A 24,625-nucleotide genomic window follows, 5' to 3' on the forward strand; every position below is an offset into this window, starting at 1 on the left:
AAACATTCCCCGTTGGCCACTGTGTGCAAGGCACCCAGCTGGGCCGTGGGGATGTGGGGATCTGAAGTTGACCTTGACTGGTCCCCCAGAAAAACACATGCCTGCGCCCTCGGTGGGCCCATTCTTAGGGCTCCCACGGCCCGGCAGCCCTCCGGTGAGCTGGCCCCGGGCCAGGAACCCCACGTCTAGCCGGAGGTGGCCTCCGTGCACCAGCAGCCCTGTGGAGGGTGTGGTTGGCAAGTGAGCTGGTGTTTCCACACACAGCCCCCGACATAGCCACCAGGCCCCCGGCAGGCCACTTAGGCAGGCGGCCAGCACTCAGTCTGCTCTTTCAACGACAAGCGAGGACACAGCCAGCCCCTATCTCCAGAGCTTTCCTACAGGATAAGAGGGCAGAGACCAGAGGGCGTGGGTGTTGCTCCCTCCAACCCTGCGGACACCGACGTTGTCCTTCCAGCTGCCTCTGTGCCTGCTGTTCTTGGACCCCTGAGGACACTCTCGAATCCTGAGCCTCAGCCTGGAATGTTCTTGTCTCCACCTCTTCGGCTGGATGCAGCCTATTGGTCCCAGAGGGCTTTGTGTGGACAGCCCTTCCCCTTAAGGCCACCCTCCCATATGGCCATCCTCACACAAGCAGCGGCCACCAAATGTTCCCTCCTGGCCCCAGGCAGGGACACATCTGGCTTATACCTGGAGGGGAGGGCGCAAGGCTGCCCCGTGGCCCTGGCCTCGCTTAGACAAGACTACATGCTCTGGTTATAAAGGCGTGCACAGCATAACAGGGTTGAAATCCTACGTCAGCCTGCTGGTCTCCACTGGCCCCTGCTCTCTGACGCCCCTGGCACGCTCCGCAGGGTGACTCTCCCCTCCCGTCTCCTTCCTTCCACAGTCGAGGGCATCCACACCCTGCTCTGCAGGCGGCTGGGCAGTGCCAACGGGCAGGCGGAGGACGGAGGCAGCTCTGCGGGCCTGCCCCGGAGGGCCGAGACCTTCGGGGGCTACGACAGCACCAACAGCCCCAGCAAGAGTAAGCAGTGCCACCCTGCCCCTCCCGGCCCAGGCAGCCCCTCGGAAGTTGTGTCGCTCCCGAGAATGTGCTGTTGTCGGTGGTCTGATAGCAGCACCCAGACCAGCCCGCCCCTGTCCGCTGGTCGCGCTGTTGCAAATGTCACTGCTGGGGCACAGGGAAGATTTGCTACCTGGGCAGGGGCTGGGGGTGGACAAGGAAGGTTCCCGCCCCGGCCATGGGATCCACGGCATCCTCACATTTCCACTTGGGGTTCTCAGATGGCAGTTTTAAGAAGAAAGTCGGCAGCAACGACCCCAGGCCCCGAGACTGGCGAGGCCCCACGAACAGCCTGGACTCAAAGCTCAGTGACGGCGATGCCCAGGGGGGCTCTGAGGAATCCCCACAGGTGATACGTGACTTCCTCGGGATATTCGTTCCCTCAGCACAGAATCAGTCCAGGCCATAATTATCACTAACAAATGCAAACAGCTTCCGTTGGGGTTGTCTAGTTTCTGTGTCATGGTGAACATCTGGCACCCAAGCCTCATGTCCAGGCCCACCCTACTGTGGGTCCACGACAAGCCCCCGCCCCCCACCTCCCAGGCCGCCCACCCCCCTCATTTTCCAGACAGCTTGTTTGGCACAGGTAAGATGACTGTCAGGGCCTGTCTCCCCAGTCGTGGCCCAGCCCTGGGTCATTTCTGTCCCCCATGCCAAGGGAATGTCTTGTCAATAATAAGCAGGCCCAGGTCTTGTTGGGTGGGTCCTTAGCCACTCTGTGATTTGATACTGCCTTCTTAGGTGGAAGCGCCTGGCACGGAGTGTGGCCCCCGTCTGCCCGCCGTCCTGGAGTCGGAGGTAGGCGCATGGCTGTCCCTCCCTGGAGGGCCGGGCACATGCGGGCGAGCGGCCTGGGCCCAAGAGCCAGCCTCTCCCTCTCTCCTCCTGCAGCTGGTGCAGCGGATCCAGACACTGTCTCGGCTGCTCCTGAGCCTCCAGGTACGGGGGGCGGAGGGGACAGCCACAGGTCCCCCTTCCTGGTGGTGGGTGTGTGGCTCACCGCTGCCCCGCTGCCCCGGTGCCCCCATAGGCTGTCATCGCGCAGCAGGACAGCTACGTGGAGACGCAGCGGGCGGCCATCCAGGAGCGGGAGAAGCAGTTCCGGCTGCAGTCAACGCGCGGAAACCTGCTGCTGGAGCAGGAGCGGCAGCGCAACTTCGAGAAGCAGCGGGAGGAGCGCGCGGGCGTGGAGAAGCTGCAGGGCCAGCTGCGGCAGGAGCAGCAGCGCTGGGAGCGCGAGCGCCAGCGGCAGCAGCAGGAGCTGGCGCGCGCGGGCGCGCAGCTGCAGGAGCGTGAGGACGAGGCGCGGCAGCTGCTCGAGCGGCTGGGGCAGGAGCGCGCCGAGCTAGAGCGCCAGCGCCAGGCCTACCAGCACGACCTGGAGCGGCTGCGCGAGGCCCAGCGCGCCGTGGAGCGCGACCGGGAGCGCCTGGAGCTGCTGCGCCGCCTCAAGAAGCAGAACACGGCGCCGGGCGCGCTGCCGCCCGAGTCGCTGGGCGAGGTGAGCACCCGCCGGGGTGACGCTTTGCACATGCGTTTGTGCCAGCCTGTGCAGGTGCGTGGGTGCAAGAGCGATGGCTTGAGATGGCACTAACAGCACGTGCTGCCAGGCAGAACTTTTTTTAGAGCTGGTTAAACGCTGGTCAGCACGTTGTTGCACGGAACACTTGATAAGTGTTGGAAACTTCTTTTTTAAAAAAGAAAACACCACGGGGCCGGGCGTGGTGGCTCACACCTGTAAGCTCAGCACTGTGGGAGGCCAAGGCGGGAGGATCGCTTGAGCTCAGGAATTGGAGACAGGCCTGTGCAACAGAGTAAGAGACCCCATTTCTAAAAATTTTAAAAAGTAGCAGGCTGTGGTGGGCACCTGTAGTCCCAGCTACTCGGGAGACTGAGGGAGGAGGATCGCTTGAGCCCAGGAGTTCGAGGTTGCTGTGAGCTATGATGATGCCACTGCACTCTGGCCTGGGTGAGAGCCCAAGACCCTGTTACTCAGGACAAAAACAAAAAGTAGGGGTTATGTGACCATACGTGAATGTGTGTGGCTGTGTTTGTGAGTGAGAGCGTGGGTCCTACTGAGTGTGCACACGCGACTGGCAGCTCCTTCAGGCTGCGCCCAGCTCTGTCTCGCACAGGCCCTCCCAGCTGAGGGATGGGGAGGCTGGCAGGTCTCCCTGTGCATGTCCCTTGAGGGTGCCCAGTTCAGGAACTACAGTGTTGAGATGTGTCTGTTGTCCCCCTTTCAGGCCCAGCCCCCAAGCCACCCTCCCAGCTTCAACGGAGACGGGCTGGAGGGGCCCCGGGCGAGTGTGCTGCTGTCCGGTGCGGGGCCTGAGTATGCAGAGCGGCCCGAGGTGGCTCGCCGGGACAGTGCCCCCGCCGAGGGCCGGCTGGCCAAGAGTGACGTGCCCATCCAGCTGCTCAGTGCCACCAACCAGATCCAGAGGCAGGCGGCCGTGCAGCAGCAGATCCCCACCAAGCTGGCCGCCTCCACCAAGGGCGGCAAGGACAAGGGCAGCAAGAGCAGGGGCTCCCAGCGCTGGGACAGCTCGGGTGAGCTCCGGGTCCTGCCCAGCCCCCCTTGCCCTTGCACAGAGAGGTGCGGCCATGGGCAGCGTGGGAGACCCTCGGGGCTCAATGGGAGCCAACGAAAATGGGACCACACCGCCATCCTCTGGAGGGGGCACCTCAGGAAAGCTGAAGGCGTGACTGTGGCATCGTGGCCGAGGTCTTTGGCCTCAAGGAGCAAAACTGAAATGAATGACCCCAAGTTCTTTTCCCACCTCGGCCCTCAAACAGCAGGGTGGGGACGGGAAGCTCTAGAAAGGGTCTCAGCGAGAAGTTAGAGCTCTGGTTGCTTAGCACCAGGACAGCCAGGGCCCAGGACAGGTGCAGGGAGCTCTGCCAGCATTCTTGTTCCATGGACAGGGACGCTGAGGCCCAGAGACACCCAGTCCCTTGTCCCCAGGGCACCTTGAGCAAGTGCCCACCCTAGAGTGAGCCTATAGCTCCTCAGGGGTGGGAAGCCTGCCCTGCCCTCTTGGATGATGCCTTCCTGGGTGACAACCACAGATGTCCCAAGGAGCGGAGCCTGTCTCCTCAGAAGCCGTCTCTTCTGTCATCCAGATGTCATGTTACTCTGGGGCCCCTGCATTGCCAAGGGCGGGGACTGTTGTCCCTGGATTTGGGGCTCTGTGTCCGAGCAGGGTCCAGTCAGGTGCTGCCTATGGGGAGTGTCGGGCAGGGGGTGGCCCAGAGGCCCCTCTGCTCTCTGAGGCTGCCCTGGGGAGGTGGGGGCAGCCCAGTGCCCGGAGCGGAGCCTAAGACACCCCTCCCTTTCAGCATCCTTCGACCTAAAGCAGCAACTGCTGCTCAATAAACTCATGGGGAAGGACGAGAGCGCCTCGCGGAACCGCCGGTCACTGAGCCCCATCCTGCCCGGCAGCCACGGCCCTGCGCCACCCCCAGGTGAGTCCTGTGTACCCCCAGGAGAACCCCACACCCCTCCAGGTGAGCACCACCCCATGTGGTGAGCCCTGAGTCTCCACAGGTGAGCCCCATACCTTCCAGGTGAGCCCCGTGTCCCCCCAGGGAAGCCCTGTGCCCACCAGGCTGCTGAAAGCCTTGGGCACCTCTCTGTTCCAGACTCCTGCTCCCCAGCCCCGGTGGACAGCCCCTCCGACTGCTTCTCCTTCAAGGCCGGGGGCACATCCCTACCACCTGTGCCCCCATCCCCCTCGCCACTGCCAGCCACACCACTCACCACCAAGGACGAAGCCCCCAAGGAAGACGTCATCTTCTTCTAAAATGGCCAGGGCTTGAGGTGCCGACCCCTCCCTGCCCTGCCCACTCTACATGCTCTCTGGGGATCCCCGCAGGGTCACCATGCCCGCCAGCTGTCCCCTCCCCTTCCCGAGCAAACCACCGATGACCGCCTGGCCGGGGCGTCCTGTTGGTGCTTTGGGTCTCGAGGCTCTTTCTGTAGGATTAGCGCTGGTGCCTGGGTCACTTTCTAAACCTCTTTTTGTTTTTGTTTTCAAAATGGAAAGTTTTTAATTGAAGGTTGAACCAGAGCTAAACCAGGGAGCTGTTTTAAATTGTAGCACCCCATTTGGGTAGCAGGCAGATCAGCCCTAAGCCGTGTGTCCAAGGCAGTGAGGGGTGGTAGGGCTGGTTCTGCAGGGGCCAGAGGACAGGACAGACCTCGGTCCAGGAAGGAGCTGCTGGCCCCGGCCGGGCACCTTGGCCGGTAGGAGATGCTGGAGCGGGTAGTTAGGGGCACACGCAGGTTCGTGGTGAACCTCGGGGCCAGGGAATGATCTGGGCCCAGGTTGGACACAGCCAGCCCGGGGGCAGAGAAGGCCACAGGACAGGGCCAGCCAAGGGCATGGCTCTTGGCGCTCCAGGGGGTTCTGTGGGTCCAGAAGCTCATCTTGAAAGGGCCTGACCTTTTTGTCCTTTTAACTTGACAGAGGTTTTGAACCCACCCGCCCTTCCTCATGCACTTGGCCTGAGAGGCCGAGCCTCACACTTCAGCTAGGGCCAGCACACACCCCAGGTGGAGGGTCCTCAGCCCACCGGAAATGAGCTAGCGTTTCCCGGGTGAGCGGAGGAAGCCCCAGAGCCGGTGTCCCACCTGCCCATGGGTGTTGACACCACACATCCCAGGTGTGGGGAGGAAACGCCTGGAGATGCTGTCAGCCAGTGGACCAATGTCACCTTGCAGGCCCCTGGCTTGCAGTAGCTGTTGCAGCCCATGTCCACTGCCCTGGATGAGTGGAGGTGGGGCATTGGGGATGGTGTCTAATGTCCAGCATCGTCCCAAGTGGCACGTGGGCCCCAGCTAGAGCCAAGTCATTCTCCCAAACGCAGTGTCCGGGCAGCGCAGCAAGAAGACTCTGCCTCCTCCCAGTGCAGGGGCAGAGCCGCCCCATGATGCCTAACACAGGGGTGGGGACATTCCCACCACTCGGGGATAGGCGGGCACAGGAGAGGGGAAATGACCTCGGGAATTGTTCACCCTGTTGCCGAGGTGCCGCTCAGGGCCACGAGCTCGGGAGGGGACGGGATAGAGGCAGGCGATGACCAGGAACGTCTCAGTGGCACAGCCAGTCGGTGACAAGGTGCCAAGAGCAGCAGCTTCTAGCATCACCTGGGCACAGCGAGTGACCTGGTGTCCCCAGGCTCCTGGCCCTTGGGAGCCCCTCGACTTCCAAGCCTGGTCCTTTTGTCCTCGGCAGCTCTCGGCCCTGCGACCTAAGTGTCCCCACCCTGTCGATCTCGTCTGTGCCATGCTGATAATCAGTGTTTTTTATTTTTATACTGAGAAGTACTGGAGCACTTTAGAAGAGCTGACCTCACGGTCCCGTTCTGTTGTGAAGAGGACATTCCCGGGCCCACCTGAGCTGGCGTGCCCTGGTGCCACCCTCTGAGACGCCATGATTCCTTGGACAAGAAGTCTGAGGAATCTCTGCTTGGCCACGAGGCAGAGGGGTCTCTCAGTCATGCCACGCAGTAGGACAGCATCGTCGGCCCTTCTCTCACTGGAACCCTCAGTCACTCCTGGGTGGAGCCCAGTGTTATCTGTAAAGTTGACGGTCGGATCTGTGCATGTCCTCGTCAGTCGTGTCCACCTGCTAATTGTTTTTACAATGATTGTGTTTCCTCACCGGGGGATATTTCAGAACCGCCCTAGAACTTAAGACCTGACTCTAGCAATAAAAGTGTCTAAGATGAGCTCCGACTGATGCGGACATGCGTTGGCGTTTTAAGATCGGCTCCTGCCCAGACGGTACAGGAGCGGTTGGTTCTGGGGTTGTGGGGGCTCCCCACAGCTCTGGCCCCTCACCACGACAGGCAGGATGGTCCCTCAGGCTATCTGTAGCAATAGTCCCCCAAGCCTGGAGCCCCTGACAGCTGCTGTCACCATTTGCCACACATGCCATCCCCCCTACCCTGTGTCCTGCTTAACAAACTCAGAAGATCCTTTTAGCGGGGTGCGGGGGCTCACACCTGTAATCCCAGCACTCTGGGAGGCCGAGGGGGGAGGATCACTCCAGCCCAGGAGTTTGAGGTTGCTGTGAGCCAGGATGACACCACTGCACTCTAGCCCGGGCAACAGAGCGAGACTCTGTCTCAAAAAAGAAAAAAATACTTCAGGTCCAGTCCCCAGCAATTGGCTTTCTTTGCCCCAATCTGAAGAGGGTGAGCCGCTGGCCCCAGGGAAATGCACACAGTTCTGGGTGTTGAAGTACTCCCAGAGGAAAGCTGCCCACCGGTTATACTTCAGGCTTTCTGGAGTTTCCAGAAACCGGCTTTACTGATTTTTTTTTTTTAATCCAAAATGACCAAGACTGTAATTTTTTTTTTTTTAAAGAGACAGGGTCTCGCTTCATCACCCAAACTGGAGTGTAGTGACACAATCATAGCTCACTGCAGCCTCCAACTCCTGGGCTCAAGCGATCCTCCCACCTCAGCCTCCCGAGTAGCTGGAACTACAGGCGTACATGTTGCACTAGGCTTTTTTTTTTTTAATTTTTTTATTTTTAGAGACAGGATCTCGCTATGTTGCCCAGAATGGTCTCAAATTCCTGGCCTCATGCGATCCTCCCGCCTTGAGTGCAACTTTAGGTTTCTCTGTTTGGCTGCAGAGATTAGCTTAGCTCTGGTTGGCAAATCATAGTTTCCACCTTGCCTGAGTCCTGGTCCAGTGAGGAGACATGAGGAGTTTCCTATCAAGAGGTAACTAGGTACAAAGTCGATCACCAGAGAGCTGGGAGTGCAGGGGTGCAGCTCTCAGCCAGCACTGTGCGACACAAAGAACACGTAAGCCACATGTGGAATTTTCCATTTTTAGTAGCCACATTTAAAAAGAAAAAAAAACAACTCCAAATTCGTTGAAATTCATTTTTTTCTTCCATTGTGGTAAAACGCACACAACATAGAGTGGCCCTGTGTGGGGGCGGAGCACCGTTTCTTTGGACATCAAATAAAGTGCTGGCTTGGTCTGGGGGCCGAGATACAAGCAGGAACCACCTTTACACACCAGGCCTGCCAACGCCTGCGAGGGGAGGGCCTGTTGCACGCTTGCCCCAGGGCATCAAGCTACACCCCCCACGAAGGGCTTTGCTCCCTTACACCTGCTGTGTCATCAGCTCCCATCAGAATAGGCAGACCTTGGATGCCCTCGGGTAACCCACACCCGATCGAGATCTGGGACATTTTCTGACCCCTGACAGGGTTTCCCCTCCTGCTTTTCTCCTCACTCCCGGGGGCAGCTGCTGGCCAGTTTCTGGTCACTCTAGCTTGACACTGCTTGCTCTAGAATGTGGTATCATTTGGTAGGTGGCTCCCCTGCCTGGTGGTGGTCACTCAGCAGTGTCGTTTTGATTCTTCCGTGTGGGAGTTGTGTGGATGGACTGTGGTTTGCTTATCCTTTCTTCTGACAGTGAGTGGATGTTGAAGTCCCCCTCACCCTCTAACCTGACCAGACGCACACAGTGGTGTCCAAGTTGTGTTAGGGTCAGAGGCTCTTTGAGTAGCAGAGGGAAGCAGGGACCCTGGTCACGGGGCAGGGGCACACACACCTACCTCCACACATTACGGTGCCCTCTGGACCCATACCCCTGGGTTAAGTGCCAGCCACAGGAGACGCCAGGATCCAGGAGGGGCAGGCAGGGGCTGTGAGGGCACGGACACAGAAAGGGAGCCCCTGCCTGCAGGGACACCAGCTTCTCGGGGGGCCTGGGGCTGCCCCCATCCCTGGTCTGGACCCTACCCCCAGCCCAGCTGTTCCCCGACCTCTACCCAACTGACCCTTCCCCTGGGATGTCCCCAGTCTTCCCAGCACGCCCCTAGAGGCCCTGGGGGAACCCTGAAATGGGATGTTCTGCAAAGAGAGCCCATGGTCCCTAAGGGAGCCACAAAGGGATCCGTTCCCAGCCCCCGAAAGGTTGAGAACCACTGAAACAAAACAGGCAAAGCTACACGGACAGAAAGATGAGTGGTTACCAAGCCTGGGGGCACGGGGGCTGGGAGGTAACAGCTAATGGCTGCAGCTTCTTTCTGGGGTGCTGGAAATGTTCTAAAATTGAGTGTGATGGTTGTGTGACTCTACGAATATCCCAAAAACCACTGAACTGTACGACCTACATGGGTAGTTGTATGGCACCTGAGTATTTCAGTAAGACGTTCAGAACCATCACAAACAGCCTCTGGACCAGCCCAAGAGGGCTGCGCAAGGTGGGCCTCCCTTTCTAGAAGCATATTTCCCACCTGCTCTATGCCTGGACCCCCGCCCCCACTGCAGTCAGTGTCTTCCCAGCCCGGGCTCCACCTCTGAACTTGGCTTTCTTCTTCCTTGTGGTCCTGCGCCCAGCTGTCCATGTGGCTTCCCCACAAGGGGGCACCACTCTTACGGCCTTACAGGGATGAACCGGTGGCGTCCCCAGGACTCCTGGTTGCTGGGAAGCAGGCACCCACCTAGGGCCAGGATGGACGTGCACCCACCTCCCACCGGAGAGGAGGGGCAGCTGCCCGGGCCAGCCCACTTGAGTCCTGGGCAGCAGGAGCCGCCGCAGATGCCCAGGGCAGGGCACTGGGCCTGAGACCAGGCGGGGTCCCTCCTGCACCTGTGTCACCCGAGCAGCCCCAGCCCCCCAGCTGCTCAGCCACCTGATGGCTTCCTTGTGAAAAAACAACTCGGTTGGTATCACGTGAGCTGCGAGGACATACACGCTGCCCGCTGTGTTGGGTCTTCCTGGGCCGGGCTCTGTCCTACGCCTGTGCCAGGCCACACACGCAGGACCTCTCAAACGTCATTCCCAGCCGTCAAACTAAAAACCAAGCGTGTCCCATCCTACCCCATCTCGGCAAGGCGGGAGCCTAGTGCGTCTTCAGAGACGTCGGCCCCAGCTTGGAGCCAATGACATGCTCACAGTGGCCTGGCAGCAGGTGGCACCTCTGGCCTGTGTGTCCAGGTCTCTGGGGAGTGGAGAACAGCCCTTGATGGCTGAAGGCCGCTTGGGGGCAGCGGGTGGCGCCTGCTCAGAGACGAAGAGGCCTCCCCGGGCTGAGGGTGTTTGGATGGCGGGCTGGGAAGGGTCGTTTCCGAAGGCAGCTCGGTCCCCAGGTGCGAGGGAGCCAGCGGTGGGCCCGCAGCCACCAGGGTAATAATCTGTCACACCTGAGCCCGGCTCAGCACCATGCTATTTAATCGATTCTTGTTTCAGCTTTCCCAAGGCACGACGCTGTCTCTCCCCGTTCGCCTCTGTCTGGGCACGAGACGCCGGCGGCAGACAGGATGGCAGGCGCGGCTGAGGCCCTCGGCGGCCTCTGCAAACTCTGCCACAGCAGGGCTGGTCTCAGGAGCCCCGGGGGCCTCCCCTGTGGCGCAGAGAGACGCCTCCCCCACTGAGCCCACGCTGGGCCCTGGGGGCGTCTCACACCAGCCCCTGGGAGTCCCGGCCCCTGCCCTGGTGACTCTTGCTCTGTGGGAAGGGGCCCTCCGTCGGGGTCAGGGGGTGGCAGCATCAGCCTGGGCTGCCTGGTACAAGCTGAGCAGCGAGGAGACGGTGCCCAAGAGGCCCACCAGCCACGGCGGGAAGCGGCCGGCCCACAGGACACCCCGGGGCAGCCAGTGCACGGCGTTGGCCAGGTCAGCCAGGTTGCTAAGCACCGTCAGCGCCTCCAACTGCAGCTGCGCTGACACCGCCCTCTGTTTGCCACGGGGCAGCTGGCTGTGGGGACAGAAAGGAGCCGCTCACGCCCGCCTCCAGGCCCCCTGCCCAAGCTGGCATCCCCTGGCCCTCGGGCACCCTCTGGCAAGGAAGCGAGCGGCTCCTGCAGGGGTCACACTGCCCAGAGGGAGCCCACAGCACGAACAGGACCCGGAGTGGGGCCCAAAGCTGCAAGTCCACACCTCAGTCCTCCCCCTTCCCCCAAGATGGGCGGGGAGGGTGGCGAGGGCTGCTTGGTGGGCAGGTTCCAGGCCCGGCTCTACCCACATTCTTTCGCAGGATGACAGAGTGACAATGGCCACTGTCCTGGGGAAACTGACTGACCATCCTCCCTACAGGGGGTGTGGCCATGAAGGCCCAGCCCTAGAGTCCTCACTTAAGCAAGCCTTGGTTTCCCCACCTGAACAGGTACTGCCACCCACCTGGGCCTGTTCGGGGCAGGGCTGAGCATGGGGGGACTCAGCGGCCCCCGGCTGGGAAACCCCGGGAGCCCCCGCCTGCTGCAGGGTGACTGTGGGTGCCGTACCTGGTGAAGGCTACTGCGGGGCTCCGCAGCCTCTGTCGCAGCCTCAGCATCACCCACAGGGACCTGCAACGCCAGAATCCATGGGAAGACACCCCACCCAGAGCAAGGGCGTCAGCTCCCCAACGCCAGCCCCGCAGGGTCCTGCCAGGGCCTGCCGATGCCGAGACTAGTGTCCTGCGCTCTTCCTGGCCCCAGGGTCCCCACACCCTCCCAGCCATGCCTCAGGAGCTCCCAGGGACTCATCACTAACACGGCCCGTCCTGCCCAGGCCGTCCTTGCCAGACTCAGGAGTGTCCTGCATCTCTAACGGGACCACCAGGCCTGCAGGTGGCTGGCGGTGGGGACGCTGCCTCCCTCTGTGCCTCAGCTGTCTCACTTGGTACGTATGGAAAAGGCCCAATTGGCACCACGCCTGCCCCACCCATACACACACCCCAGACACTGGCCGGACCTGTCTAGGGCGGGTCTGGATGACCCTCTGGGCCCCCAGGGCTGAGGAAGGGGCTCCCTGGGGACTCTGGGGCCACGGGTGTTGCCCACCCAGGCAGCTCCACTAGGAGCCTGCATCCTGCTTTCTGGGCCGTGGGGCAGGAGGGGGCGTGAATGTGCCAGGCTTCCTAACAAGGAGGTCCGGTGCCTGGGCACACCTCCTCTGGCCATCATGTGCCTTTCCATGTCCCAAGGGGACAGGACGCAGGGCAGCACCTGTGATACGGTACAAGGGGGTCCCCTGGGGGACTAAGGCAAAAATCCCGATTCCTGGGCTCTCCCAGATTTGCTGAGTCAGAAGCTCTGGGCACCGGGCTCAGGAATCTCTGGTTTAGCAACCTCCTAGGTGACAGCCCAGGGCCCTGAGCACAGACAGCTGGTCGTGAAGAGCACACACCGAACACGCCCCCGCCTGCACACCCTCGCTCACACCGCAGCCAGAGAAATGAGAGAAAAACTGCACACTCACAAAATGAACGGAACAGCAGCAGAGCATGGAGGATGCTTAGGGCAGCGGAACTGCTCTGTGCGGTCCTATAATGGTAGTTACGTGTCCCTGTGCATTTGTCCAAACCCTGAGAATGTTTGTCACCAAGAGCAAACCCTGATACAAACTGTGGACCTGGGGTGAGGATGGTCTGTCCACAGAGGTGCCTCGATGGTACGTACCCAGCGCCCTGCTCTGTGGGGCACTGATGGGGGGGGAGGCAGTGCACGCGGGGACCAGGTGTGGGGACACTCTGTACTTTCTGTTCAAGTTTGCTGTGAACCAAAACTGCTTTTTAAAAAAAAAAGTCTATTAAAAAAAAGAAGAAGAGAAAGAATAGAACTCAGGCTGCCCCTAAAACAGGAACAGGGAGTCTCTTGGGCCAGAGGTCACAATGTACCAGGAGGAAGGCTGAGGAAGAGCAGCTGTGACACAGCTGACCCCCTGGAGCCCCCAAAGCCCAGCCCAGCCTAGGCAGCCACCGCGGAGTCCCCCGGCACACCGGGAAGGCCAGCACCACAGGCAGTCCAAGTAGGAGCCAAAGCCAGGAAATAAGATCAGAGACGGTCACGACACAGTGGCAGAGTGTGAGCTCAAAGCCTGGAAAAGAATCCCCGAAGTCTAAACAGTGGGGGTCTCTGGGTTGGATGGCGGGTGAATTGAACCTTCTACTCTGAGGTTCATCCATTTCCCAAATTGTCACGATAAGCACATAATTAGAACGTCCGTATCAGGGGAAAACGAGAACTTCTGAAAGTCGGGGCCTCACCCAGGAACAGGTCACAGCAGACGTGGACACTGCCCCCAGAACCAATCCCCTGAGGTTGGGAACGGCCACTCCTCGCTCCAGGAATCCAAGAGGCCTTTGTGGCCACTAAAACGTGCGAACTAGGGGCCCTGCTCCTCCTAGAGTTTTTGGGGGCAGGGGGGTGGGGGAAGTGTCTGGGGAGGTGTTCTGACTCAGCAAATTTTCAAAGTGGGAAATGTTTGGGAGGAAACCACTCTTGTAAAGTTCTAGAAACCATATGGTTTTCAGAAGCCCAGAGCCAGTCAGGAAACTGCTGGTTGTGTTCTTTGGGGTGTCACCTGACAGCAATGCCAGCAGGACTCGGGGACCTGGGTAAAGGCAGCCACCCCGCTGCTTTGCTCCAGGACCTGGAGTTATTTCTTCTTCCTGGGTCTGCTCACCAGAATTGTGGCTCCCTCTGCCCCCCGAGACGCCCACCCCCTAATGCCTGGAACCTGGGAATCTGTTCCCTTGCTTGGCAAAAGGGACTTTGCAGATGGGATGAAGTTAAGGATCTTGAGATGGGGGATCACCCGGGTGGTCCTTACATGAGGCAGAAGAGAGGGTCAGAGATGGAAGGCGACGTGACCGTGGAAGCAGAGGTTGGAGTGATGGGCTTGGAAGACAGAGGAAGAGGCCACAAGCCAAGGAATGCAGGTGGCCTCTAGAAGCCAGAAAAGCCCAGGAAACAGATTCTGCCTGGAGCCTCTAGGAGGAGCCTGCCCTGCCCACACCTTGATTTTAGCACAGCGAGGCCTGTTGCAGACTCCCGACCTTCAGAACTGTAAGATAATAAAACCGTGTTGTCTAAAGCCACTGGGTTCATGGTTGTTACAGCAGTTATTGGAAACAAATGCAACAAAAGGAAGAAAACTCAAAGAGGCAAAGACCCCTACACCTCAAGCCTACAGCAATCTGCTGCAGTCCTGCTCAAGAGACCCCACCCAGGGACATCAGGTGGTCCCTTCCAGCCAAGTATGCCACTTACCTGGCGACCCCTAGGAGCAGGGAGAGGGCCCAGAAGGTTGTGCTCAGTGTCCACCACCGGAAGGAGTCCACGTGGAGGATGTTGGCATCGGCGGCCCAGGCCACGTGCTCACAGGGGTAGTAGAGCTGGTCGGCCAGGTTGCCCAGCACAGAAGTCCAGCGCACAAAGGCGTCCTCCTCCTGCAGGGCCAGGGGGAGGTGGGGCTCGGCTCTGACCTGCCCAGGGCCTGTTTTAGGACTGTGGCCATGCCAGGCAGCTTTCTCTCCCGCAGGAGAAAGGCTTTGGGCACTGGGAATTTTTTTTTAAGTTCCCAAGAGATTCCCATGTGAACCCATGAGGGGTCTCGGTCCTGCACTGTGCCCACACCCTTCGCCCCAAGTTCTGAACCATCGCCTGCACCCAGTGAGGCAGGATCAGTGAGGCTGCAGGAGCTCCGCACCGAGGCCTGGTTCCTCGGACTGCATCCCCGCCCCTGGGGAGCCCCCCCGCGAGCAGTGATCCTGCCTGCCTCTGGGTTCTGAACTCCTCTCCAGCTCCCCCAATCTGCCTGGGACCCTCTGGTGCATGCTGGCACATTTCCCCTCCCCATGAGGGTGCCCCCCGCCCCCTCCCCAATGTGCTCATTCCACCGTGTTTCTGAAGAAGCGGTGAGCTCTGAGCTAGACTCTGGGGAGGAGGAGAAGCTCACCAGGGCATGGAGAGACAGGGACATGTAAACACAGGACCCAACAAAAGGGGCTCTTATTCTGGCCAAGGGATATGCGCTGCAGAGGGCATCCCAACCCCTTGCCTGGGGGATCTTCTGCAGAGGGGAGGAGGGAGGGAGGGGTCTCAGGGATGCATCAGAGGGTGCCCTGATCACAGAAAGAGGGAGGAAATGGGTGTCAAAGGGGAGACAGGTCCAGATAGACATTCCTGATTTGGGGTGATCAGGGTGTGGGCACATGGGGCTGCATAGGAGAGCATCTGAGCATCAGGTAGTTCAGAGGGGAGACCCCTGGGAGGGCAGCTCAGCCAGCCACAGGAGTCGTGCAGTCTCTGAGACGTTTCCCCTGGTGGGCAAGATGGCCCGGTGAGGACCGCTGCTCTAGATCAGCTGACACTCACGTGGGATGTTGCAAGGGTGCGGCTGCCGCCTGCAATACTGTCTTAATAGCAAAATCTTAATAACCATCTCCATGTCCATCAACAGGGGACTGGTTAAATAAATCACAGTCCATCTGTGTAACAGAGTGCTCTGAGGCCATGAAGAATGAAATAGCTCTTCTTGCACTGATCAGAAATGATCTCCAGGCCGGGCGCGGTGGCTCACGCCTGTAATGCTAGCACTCTGGGAGGCCGAGGCGGGAGGATCACTCGAGGTCAGAAGTTCGAGACCAGCCTGAGCAAGAGCGAGACCCCGTCTCTGCTAAAAATAGAAAGAAATTATCTGGCCAACTAAAATATATATAGAAAAAATTAGCCGGGCATGGTGGTGCATGCCTGTAGTCCCAGCTACTGGGGAGGCTGAGGCAGGAGGATCGCTTGAGCCCAGGAGTTTGAGGTTGCTGTGAGCTAGGGTGAGGCCACGGCACTCACTCTAGCCCGGGCAACAAAGCAAGACTCTGTCTCAAAAAAAAAAAAAAAAAAGAAAGAAAAAAGAAAGAAATTAGCTGGCCAACTAAAAATATATATAGAAAAAATTAGCCGGGCATGGTGGCACATGCCTGTAGTCCCAGCTACTCGGGAGGCTGAGGCAGTAGGATCGCTTAAGCCGCGGAGTTTGAGGTTGCTGTGAACTAGGCTGACACCATGGCACTTACTGTAGCCCAGGCAACAAAGCGAGACTCTGTCTCAAAAAAAAAAAAAAAAAAAGAAATGATCTCCAAGTTGGACTGTTAAGTGAAAAAATGCACTATGTATGTAAACAATTTGTATTTGCATGTGTGGGTACAGGAAATCTCACGAAAGAGACACAAGAGGCTGGCCATGGTGCCTGCCTCTGAGGGGGGAAATTTGGGTGCCTGGAGACTCAGGAAGGAGGGCGATTTTTTAATTATATACTCCTTTGGAATGTGTGAATGTGTTAGCTATTTTTAAATTTTTTAAAGCAAAATGAGAACATCTGATCGTCTCAAAGAAGAAAGTAAAATAAAAAAAAAATAATCAACTGCCTACACAGCGAGCACTTTGGGACAAGTCTGTAAAATGCCGACTGAGGCCACAGCCTTGGACTTCCTGAGGTCTGTACCCCTACTCCCTGCAGCCCCATGAATCCCATTACCTCTGCCCCCAGGCCGTATTGCTTAGTGTAGACGAACATGGCCAGGTCATCAAAGAGTCGAAGGATGGTCCTGCAGTGGCTGAGCTGGGTGGACACTGCCAGCAGGCGCGTCCCCAATTCGGAACTGGCAGGACATTTTTCGACCAGGACCCCACCGACCAGCTGGCAGCAGTACCCCAGAGTTCGGATCTGCAGGAAACCAGAAGCCATCAGCATGGCGCCCCTCCAGGACTGAGCGAGATCTCCCCTGATCTGGCCGTGGGCCCCGCTGGATTGAATGTGAGTGACGAAGACACTCAATCTATAAACTTCCAGTAAAAGCTGAACAATTAAAAACATACTTGTAGGTGGGACAAATGGAGAAAAATGACATCATTGTCCAAAGGCACTGTGGAGAGTGCTGGCTCATGTCACAGGGGGGCACAGCCTTTGGGGACAGATGTGACAGGGACAAAGAAGACAAAACTCCTTATTTCCTACCTCCTGGATCCTCCTTTTCTCATCAGGTAGGAGGACAAGGCTGAAATGTATAGTTGCATCTGCCCCCTGGACCAAAGCCCCTGGCTGGACTGAAGGTTGATCAGGCCTCAATCCAGCAGACAAAACAATAATTTGCTTGAATGACTTTAGAGAGAAGAAACCCATTCAGGAGGTGATTGGGAGCATCATGAACTAAGTCAGCTTCACCACCCTTTTATCATTAATTATTTCATCTGCAGCCGGGCGAGGTGGCTCATGCCTGTAATCCTAGCACTCTGGGAGGCTGAGGCAGGCGGATTGTTTGAGCTCAGGAGTTCGAGACCAGCCTGAGCAAGAGCAAGACCCCGTCTCTACTAAAAATAGAAAGAAATTAGCCAGGCATGGTGGCACGTGCATGTAGTCCCAGCTACTCGGGAGAAGCGGTGAAGCAGGAGGATTGCTTGAGCCCAGGAGTTTGAGGTTGCTGTGAGCTACGCTGATGCCATGACACTCTAGCCCGGGCAACAGAGTGAGACTCTGTCTCAAAAAAAAAAAAATTATTTCATCTGCTTTTCAGAAACTGCTTGTTCTTGTTTTATATATTATTTTCACTTGCAATTCCTTTTCAACCCTATTGTGATGGCAAAACACTGCAATTTAAATGTCCCAACTTGAAGGGGGATTTGTTAAAACCTGAGTGCTCAATCATAAGGGATTTGGTTGGAACCTAAATGCCTAGCCACCACTATACCCCCTGGTACAACCTAAATGTCTACCTATAAGGGACTGGCCAGGACTAGCTAAGAGTCCAACTTTAGGGGCCCAGAGAAAATAACATAAATGCTCAACCAGTGGGGATTTGTTTGGAACCCCAACTGTCCAGCCACAGGAGTCTTGCAATATCCTAAATCCACATATGAGATTGTTTGGGAAAACCCGGTGTCCAACTACAATGGCCTGGTCAGGTCCTAAATGTCCAAACATGGGAACTTGGTTGATATATAAATGTCCACCCAGGTTGGACATTTACAGGATCAGTCTAAATGACCAACTGAAAGGGGCAGCCTTGCAAAAATAACAGGAAAACGCCTAATTCCACAATTTCCCCAGTAACAGTTAAAGATCAATCCTATGAATTCTCCCAATAATAGGCAGTCTGCAGGAGCTCTGTTTTACACAACTTCTGAAAAGAGCTGAATGAACGGACAAGAGATGTCAATCTCTCAAAAAAAAAATTTTTTTTTTTTTTTTGAGAATCTGTTTTTTACAGCCTAAAGAGTTCCTGAGCGAACAGCAGGGTGTGAGCTCCAAGCCTGAACCCTATCTGGAGGACAGAGTCACATCTCCTGTGATAATTAATCCCTTCTCCAAGGAAAGGCAGAAGAGCCAACTCTTGGACTTTGACATCCTTGCACTTTTTTTTTTTATCTACCTGCTGCCAAGAAGAAAGGAAGGACAGATGCAGCAACTTCTCAACTGTACCCTGTCATTTTACAACCCCGTTTTTAAAAGTCCCAGTAGCTGGTTTTCGGAGCCAACACATTCTTTCTCTTTCCACCTCCGTGCTGGTCCTTTCCCCGACCCTCTCCAAGGGAAAAGTAAATAAATCTTTTCTTGCTACCCTAATCTTTGGAGAAATCTTTCTCAAAACCCGTGTGCACCGGCATCGCCACCCTAACACCAACTACAGGGGATCTGGCTGGAACCCATCATGGCTTGGCACAGCAGGGGCCTGGCCACAGTGGGTTCCCCGGTGCCAGGTTAGCTGCACAACCTAAATGCCCAGCTATAGGGGATGTGGTCGGAACCTCAGTGTCTGGCCACAGCGGGAGTCCTGCAACATCCCAAATGCCTATATGAGATAGTTCGGATCAACACAGAGACGAACGTCAGTGGCTTGGACAGATCAGGCAGGTAAGTGTCCAGCCAGGTGGGATTGGCAGGAACAACCTGAATGTCCAAGGCGGGGGGACCATGTTTGAGACCAGCTCAGACAGGGCCTCTGCGCTGGGCAAACCCTGAGCGATCCCGCCCCCCTCTCTGGCCTCAGTTTCCCAGTCTCCGAACTCCGGCCAAACTCCAGGAACTCAGGCTCCGCTCCGCCCCAGCCTCACCAGGCGGTCGCGACCCCTGTACGACTCCAGCGCCGACGCCAGGCCGCTCAGCGACGCCATGGCAACTCCGCCGTGACGTCACCGCGTCGTCAGCGCGCCGCGCTCTCGGTCTGCGCAGGCGCGGCCGCGGCCATTTGTCCCAGGCTTGGCTTTTGTCCGCTGAGGGGTGGAACTACGTTTGGAAGTAGGGGGTCGCCACGTGTGTGCTCCCGGGTCTGTGGACCCAGGATGATCCTCCTCGGAGCTTTCTGCACTCTGTCCCCGCGGCAGCTTGACCATCTACCCACAAAAAAAAAAAAAAAAAAAATTCAAAATTAACGAACTACACCCCCCCCCACACAAAAAATAATCCAAGCGAAACCACTAACCTGTTAGCAGTCGTACAAGGAGGAATTTTCCTTTTTAGTTTTCCTGTTTGTGTTGTCTGCTTTGTATGGAGATTACAAAGGAAAAATTTTGTAAAATTTTGTAGTGAATATTTTGTAAATAAAGGTACACTTAGCTACAGTTTCCATTTTCCTTATGTCTGGCGACTTTTGGGACACCCAGTAGAGTGAACGTGTAGGACTGTTGTAACGGCACAATAAGGCATCTTTGGGCGTTAAGAGAATGCATTAAGAGAATGCATGGGGTCGTTGTAGAAGAATAGACAAGCATCTGGTAACCCGAGCTGCTCTAGAGAGAGTAACCCGGGTGACTTGGAGAAAATGTTACATTTTAACCTTTATATCATTTTGTAGCTTTTCAATTTTGGGCAATAGGCATGTATTGTCTCATCCCCCAAAATCAAAATTTTTCAAAAAGTTAACGCCCATTTCCTGGTTTTGTTTTTTATTGAGATGAAATTAGCATAACATGAAATTCACCATTTTAAAATGCACATTTCCGTAGTATTTAGTAGTACATTTCACCTGTGGTACAAGCATCACCCCTTGCTAGCTTCGAAGTATTTTCATCACCCCCAAAGGAGACCTTTGGAGGAGACCAGAATATGCCACCCCAAAATATGCCACCTTGGCATAAGGATTATTTTGAGCCTAAGGTAATTGAGAAGCCAATACAGGACACCAATTTGGCTAAAAGCAGGACACAAATATACAAAGGTGCCTTCCTCTCCTCATTGCCAGGAAGGACAAAGGTTGGTCACCAGAGATACCTTTAGACTCTTGTCAGGCAACATCTTCAGATGGCACCAAAGGAACCTATATAACAAGCTTTACTAACTACCCTTTACTTACCATTTATCTGCCTGACCCCAGTTTGCTGTCCTTAGAGAGTCAAAGTCCTTTTCCTTCCTTTGTCATGTCTCCAAAAATGTACTGTTCTGTGCTGAAGTTGCTATGTGAGCCAGAGTTCTAAACTTAACACTTCTTTGAGAATGACTCATTTCTCAGGATATTGCCTGTGTATACATGTTAATAAATTTGTTTGGTTTTTTTCCTTGATAATTCTTTGCTTACAAGGGGTACGTCCCACCTAAGAAAAGTAGAGGGAAAATTATTTTTCCTTCCTTATACCTTGTTCCCATTAAGCAATCACCTGCTTCCTCAATCCCCCAGCCCCTGGCAACCGCTCTTCTGCTCTCTCTGTCTCTCTCTATGTTTACCTATTCTTGGTATTTCATATAAATGGAATCATACACTATGTGACCACTGTGTCTGCCCTCTTCTACTGAGCATGATGTTTTTGAGGTTCATCCAAGTTGCCCCATATATCATAATATTCTGTAGCAGGGATAAACACTTTGTTTATTCATTCATCAGTTGTTGGACATTTGACCTGTTTCCACCTTTTGGTGATTGTGAATAAGTGCTGCTGTGCTCATCTGTGCACATGTACTTGACTTTCTCCTTTCAATTCTTTGGGGTGTATACCTAGGAGTGGAATTGCTGGATCACATGGAAACTCTATGTTTACCTTTCTGACGAACTGTCAAACCATTTCCCACATCGGCTGCTCCATTTTCCATTCCTACCTCTCCAAAATATCCAAAGTCTCCAAAATATCCCCTGAATCCGTCCACTTCTTCCCATCCTGCAGCTGCCTCCTAGGGAAACCCCATTCTCTCCCCCAGACCCTGAGCCCTTGCCTCCCCCAGCTGCCTTCCCCACAATATCCCAAGAGACTTTTTTTTTCTTTTTTTTTTTTTTTGAGATGGGGTCTCACTCTGTCACCTGGGCTGAAGTGCAGTGGCATGATCATAGCTCATTGCAACCTTGAATTCCTGGGCTCCAGCGATCCTCCTGTCTTGGCTTCCTGAGTAGCTGGGTTGGTAGGTGCAGGCCACCACACCTGGCTAATTTTTCTATTGTTTGCAGAGATGGGGTCTCGCTATGCTCCAAGAGACTCTTTAACTCCCACATCCAACCAACACTTGTCCCTGGAAAGACTTAAGTCCAAGGGTTCATGTGTACCCTCCTCTCCTCCAATTGGGGTCACAGCAGCAGAAAAAAAATCCAAGCCAAGCTGGACGTGATGGCATGCACCTGTAATCCCAGCTACTCAGAGGCTGAGGCAGGAGGATCACTTGAACCCAGGAATTCGAGGCTGCAGGAAGCTGTGATCATGCCACTGCACTCCAGCCACTCCAGCCTGGATGACAGAGCGAGACCCCATCTCTAAAGAAAAAAAAAAAAATTAAAAACCCAAGCCAAGGTCTGGGCATGCAGAGGGAAGGGGGCCTCTGGCTGCAGAGCCTGCTGGTACATGAATGAGTGATCTCTTTTCTCAAGCCTGTGCCATCCCCAACGCCCTTGTAACAGCACAAGGCATTTTTCTGAGCACCTTTTCCAGGCACCAGAGACACAGCAGTGAGCTCTGCAGGCACTGCCCAGCCTTCCCAGCGTCTGGTTAGGGCTGAACTTGACCTTTGAGACAAGAGACAGGAGCTGACCTTGGTGTTGCTAGGAGCTAGCCTGGCAGTCACAGCTGTCCCCTGATGTCCTCCTGCTGCACATAAACAATTTCACAGAATGCCAACATCAGACAAGGCCACTCTATGACCATGGTGGAACGAGACAAAACAAATTCACTTGGTAATCGCGTCTGAACACAGGAAAAACGGGAATGTTGTCCACACCTCAAGAGCAACTAGACCTCTTTCCCTGGTTAATACAAATAACAGCTGTTCCTTCCCAATCACAGCTTTAGTCCTGCTTCCTTCCTGCTGACTTCACAAAAGAGATTAAGATGCTAAATAATAGAATCACCTCTTTCTCTCTCTCTCTTTCTTTCTCTTCCTATTAGCATCTGGGATCTGTCTTCTGAGTCTTCCTTTTTCTAGCAGGCAGGAGGATGAGGTTGAAATGTATGTTTGCATCTCAGAGCCCTCACACGGGCTGGTGGCTGGGGAGCAGGTGCTCTGGTCTCACCTCTGTGGACTGAACAATAATTTGCTTGAAGTTTGTGAGAAGGAACGGACCCAGTCAGTGATTTGGGACGCCCCAAACTGGGTCACCTTCACCACCCTTATTTTTATTATTATTATTTTTTCTTTTTAGTAAGGCCCATGACTTCAGAAAACTACTCTCATATTTTTAATTAGTTCATGTTTTTTAGAAAATGCTTTTCTTTTAAAAAAATTTATTGTGGTAGAATATGTGTAACATAAAATTGACCATCTTAACCATTTTTAAGTGCACAGTTCAGTGGCATTAAGCACATTCACATTGTTGCACAACCATCACCACCCTCCATCTCCAGAACTTTCTCATCTTCCCAAACTGAAACTCTGTCTCCATTAAATAGCAACTCCCTCTTCCCACCTTTCCTGGGTTTTTGTTTGTTTGTTTTTTGAAGACAGGGTCTTGCTTTGTTGCCCAGGCTGGAGTGCCGTGGTATGATAATAGCTCACTGCAGCCTCAAACTCCTGGGCTCAAGTGATCCTTCTGCTCAGCCTCCCAAGTAGCTGGGACTACAGGTGCACGCAATGACACCCAGCTGATTTTTCTATTTTTAGTATCAATGGGGTCTCGCTCTTGCTCAGGCTGGTCTCGAACTCCAGAGCTCAAGGAATCCTCCCACCTCGGCCTCTCAGAGTGCTAGGATTACAGGCGTGAGCCACTGTGCCCAGCCTTTTTTTTTTTTTTTTTTTTTTTGAGATGGGGTCTTGCTATATTACCCAGACCTCAGTCTTCTGGTTAGCTGGGACTACAGGCACATGCCACCATACCTGGCTTTTGCCTCCTAATTTCCCTCCCAGCTGCCCCCAGAGGTGCTCAGGGACCATTGTGACAGCATCGTCACAAGGGAAGCTCTTGGGGTCACAATGGGTAGAGCTGGACTACACTTGCGTGCAGCCTTGGAAGGAACATGAGTGTCCCCTGGAAGACCAGGGCCAGATGGGGTCTGAGGGTCCAGCCTGCAGCCAAGTGCATTTCCTAAGACTCACCAGACCCATGACATCCCTTGAGGTAGGTGCACTGTCCTTGTCCCTGGTAATCAGAGGATGAACGTGAGGCTCATGGGAGCTCAATTACTTATTCCAAGGTTACCCAGCTAGTCAGCTCAGTTGTTGGATTCCCCATAAACTATTCTGGAATCTTCTTGGCTCTCAACTATTTTCAGGTGGCAAAATGATCCAAAAACCAAAAAACTGTGGTTTTGTTAACACACACACACACACACACACATCCCCTTTGATGTGTGTTTTCCAAAGAGGCAGACATGAGCAAGTGGTCATGGGCTGCAGTAGCCTGGGAGGGCTTCCTGGAGGAGGTGAGCCTGAGTGCCAGGAGTGCTTGTGGGCAGGTGGAGTTTCCAGGGACAAGGAGGAAGGTGGGGGAGCCACCTGCGCTCTAAGCAAAGGCAGGAAAGTCCCAGGTGGCTGGGAAGGGGCAGAGGGTTGGGGGAGGCCTGGAGCCTGAAGCTGAAGGTCAGAGAAGGGAAGGGGGAGGTGTTTGAAGACCTGAAGAGACAGAGGAGCATAAGCCAGACCCAGGACAATTGCAGAGGGCAGGAAGACCAGTGACAAAGTCTGTGGCAGCAATGGAACGGTGGCCAGGGCTGCAAGGCCCGGGCGGGCAGAGGAACAGAAATGGGTCTCCAGATGGGAAGGAGGAGAAAGCCATGACCTTGGTGATTCACCAAAGGTGAGGAGAGGGGAGTTCCTATATCAGACAAACTGTAGGAGGCAGTCATGTCCTGGGTTCAAATCCCAAGCAAATCATGACCTCCCAGAGCCTCAACTTCTTCTGTGACATAGTGGTTAAAACCCACCTCATGGGATCCATTTGGTAAAAATGTGCACAAAGCGAGTGTCCAGTAAGTACTGACCATGGAGACACTTTTTTTTCTTCCTATAATAATATATCCCTTCTTTGCTCTAAACCCTCCCATGGCTCCCACCTCATTCTGAGAAAAAGCCAAGGTTCTCACCAAGGCCTTGGAGGATCTGGCCTCCCATTACCTTTCCAATCTCATTGCCTACCGGCCTCAGGGCCTTTGTACTTGCTATTCCTACTGCCTGAAATGCTATTCCCCAGATACCCAAATGTCCTCCTCCTCACCTTTTCCGGGTCTTTGATCAACCATCTTCTGAGTGCGACCTGTCCTGGTCGCCCTGTTTAAAATCGCAAAACCCTCCTCCAAACTCTAGCTTTCTGCCTTGTGTGACTTTTTTTTTTTTAACTTACTCTTCCATTTATGTTTTTATATTTATTCAGTATTGTCTGTCACCTCTGGCCTCATTATCAATTACACAGGGCG

At 55.3% G+C, this 24,625-nt stretch overlaps 2 protein-coding genes across 4 annotated transcripts in view; one reads left to right on the top strand and one right to left on the bottom strand.

Moving 5' to 3' along the window:
- ARHGEF18 (Rho/Rac guanine nucleotide exchange factor 18) overlaps window positions 1-6,805 on the top strand; it is an 81,306-nt gene extending 74,501 nt beyond the window's left edge. For 2 of the 3 annotated variants that reach the window (XM_045547212.1, XM_045547221.1), the window contains 8 exons: window positions 890-1,027; window positions 1,288-1,415; window positions 1,811-1,867; window positions 1,961-2,008; window positions 2,100-2,570; window positions 3,316-3,622; window positions 4,412-4,537; window positions 4,715-6,805. In XM_045547212.1, coding sequence (XP_045403168.1) covers window positions 890-1,027; window positions 1,288-1,415; window positions 1,811-1,867; window positions 1,961-2,008; window positions 2,100-2,570; window positions 3,316-3,622; window positions 4,412-4,537; window positions 4,715-4,875 — 1,436 coding nt within the window. In that variant the 3' untranslated portion in view covers window positions 4,876-6,805. The remainder of the gene's footprint in view (window positions 1-889; window positions 1,028-1,287; window positions 1,416-1,810; window positions 1,868-1,960; window positions 2,009-2,099; window positions 2,571-3,315; window positions 3,623-4,411; window positions 4,538-4,714) is intronic. The other variant, XM_045547205.1, reaches the window with a different exon arrangement.
- Window positions 6,806-7,927: 1,122 nt separating this feature from the next.
- Window positions 7,928-19,005, bottom strand: PEX11G (peroxisomal biogenesis factor 11 gamma). Its single transcript, XM_045547235.1, has 5 exons — window positions 18,920-19,005; window positions 16,347-16,535; window positions 14,084-14,262; window positions 11,333-11,395; window positions 7,928-10,806 (listed from the first exon to the last, which is right to left on the bottom strand). Exons 1-5 carry the CDS (start codon window positions 18,977-18,979, stop codon window positions 10,584-10,586), a joined length of 714 nt encoding a protein of 237 aa, XP_045403191.1. The 5' UTR covers window positions 18,980-19,005; the 3' UTR covers window positions 7,928-10,583.
- Window positions 19,006-24,625: the final 5,620 nt, after the last annotated feature.

Source organism: Lemur catta, chromosome 1, assembly GCF_020740605.2.
Source record: "Lemur catta isolate mLemCat1 chromosome 1, mLemCat1.pri, whole genome shotgun sequence".
Lineage (NCBI taxonomy): Eukaryota > Metazoa > Chordata > Mammalia > Primates > Lemuridae > Lemur > Lemur catta.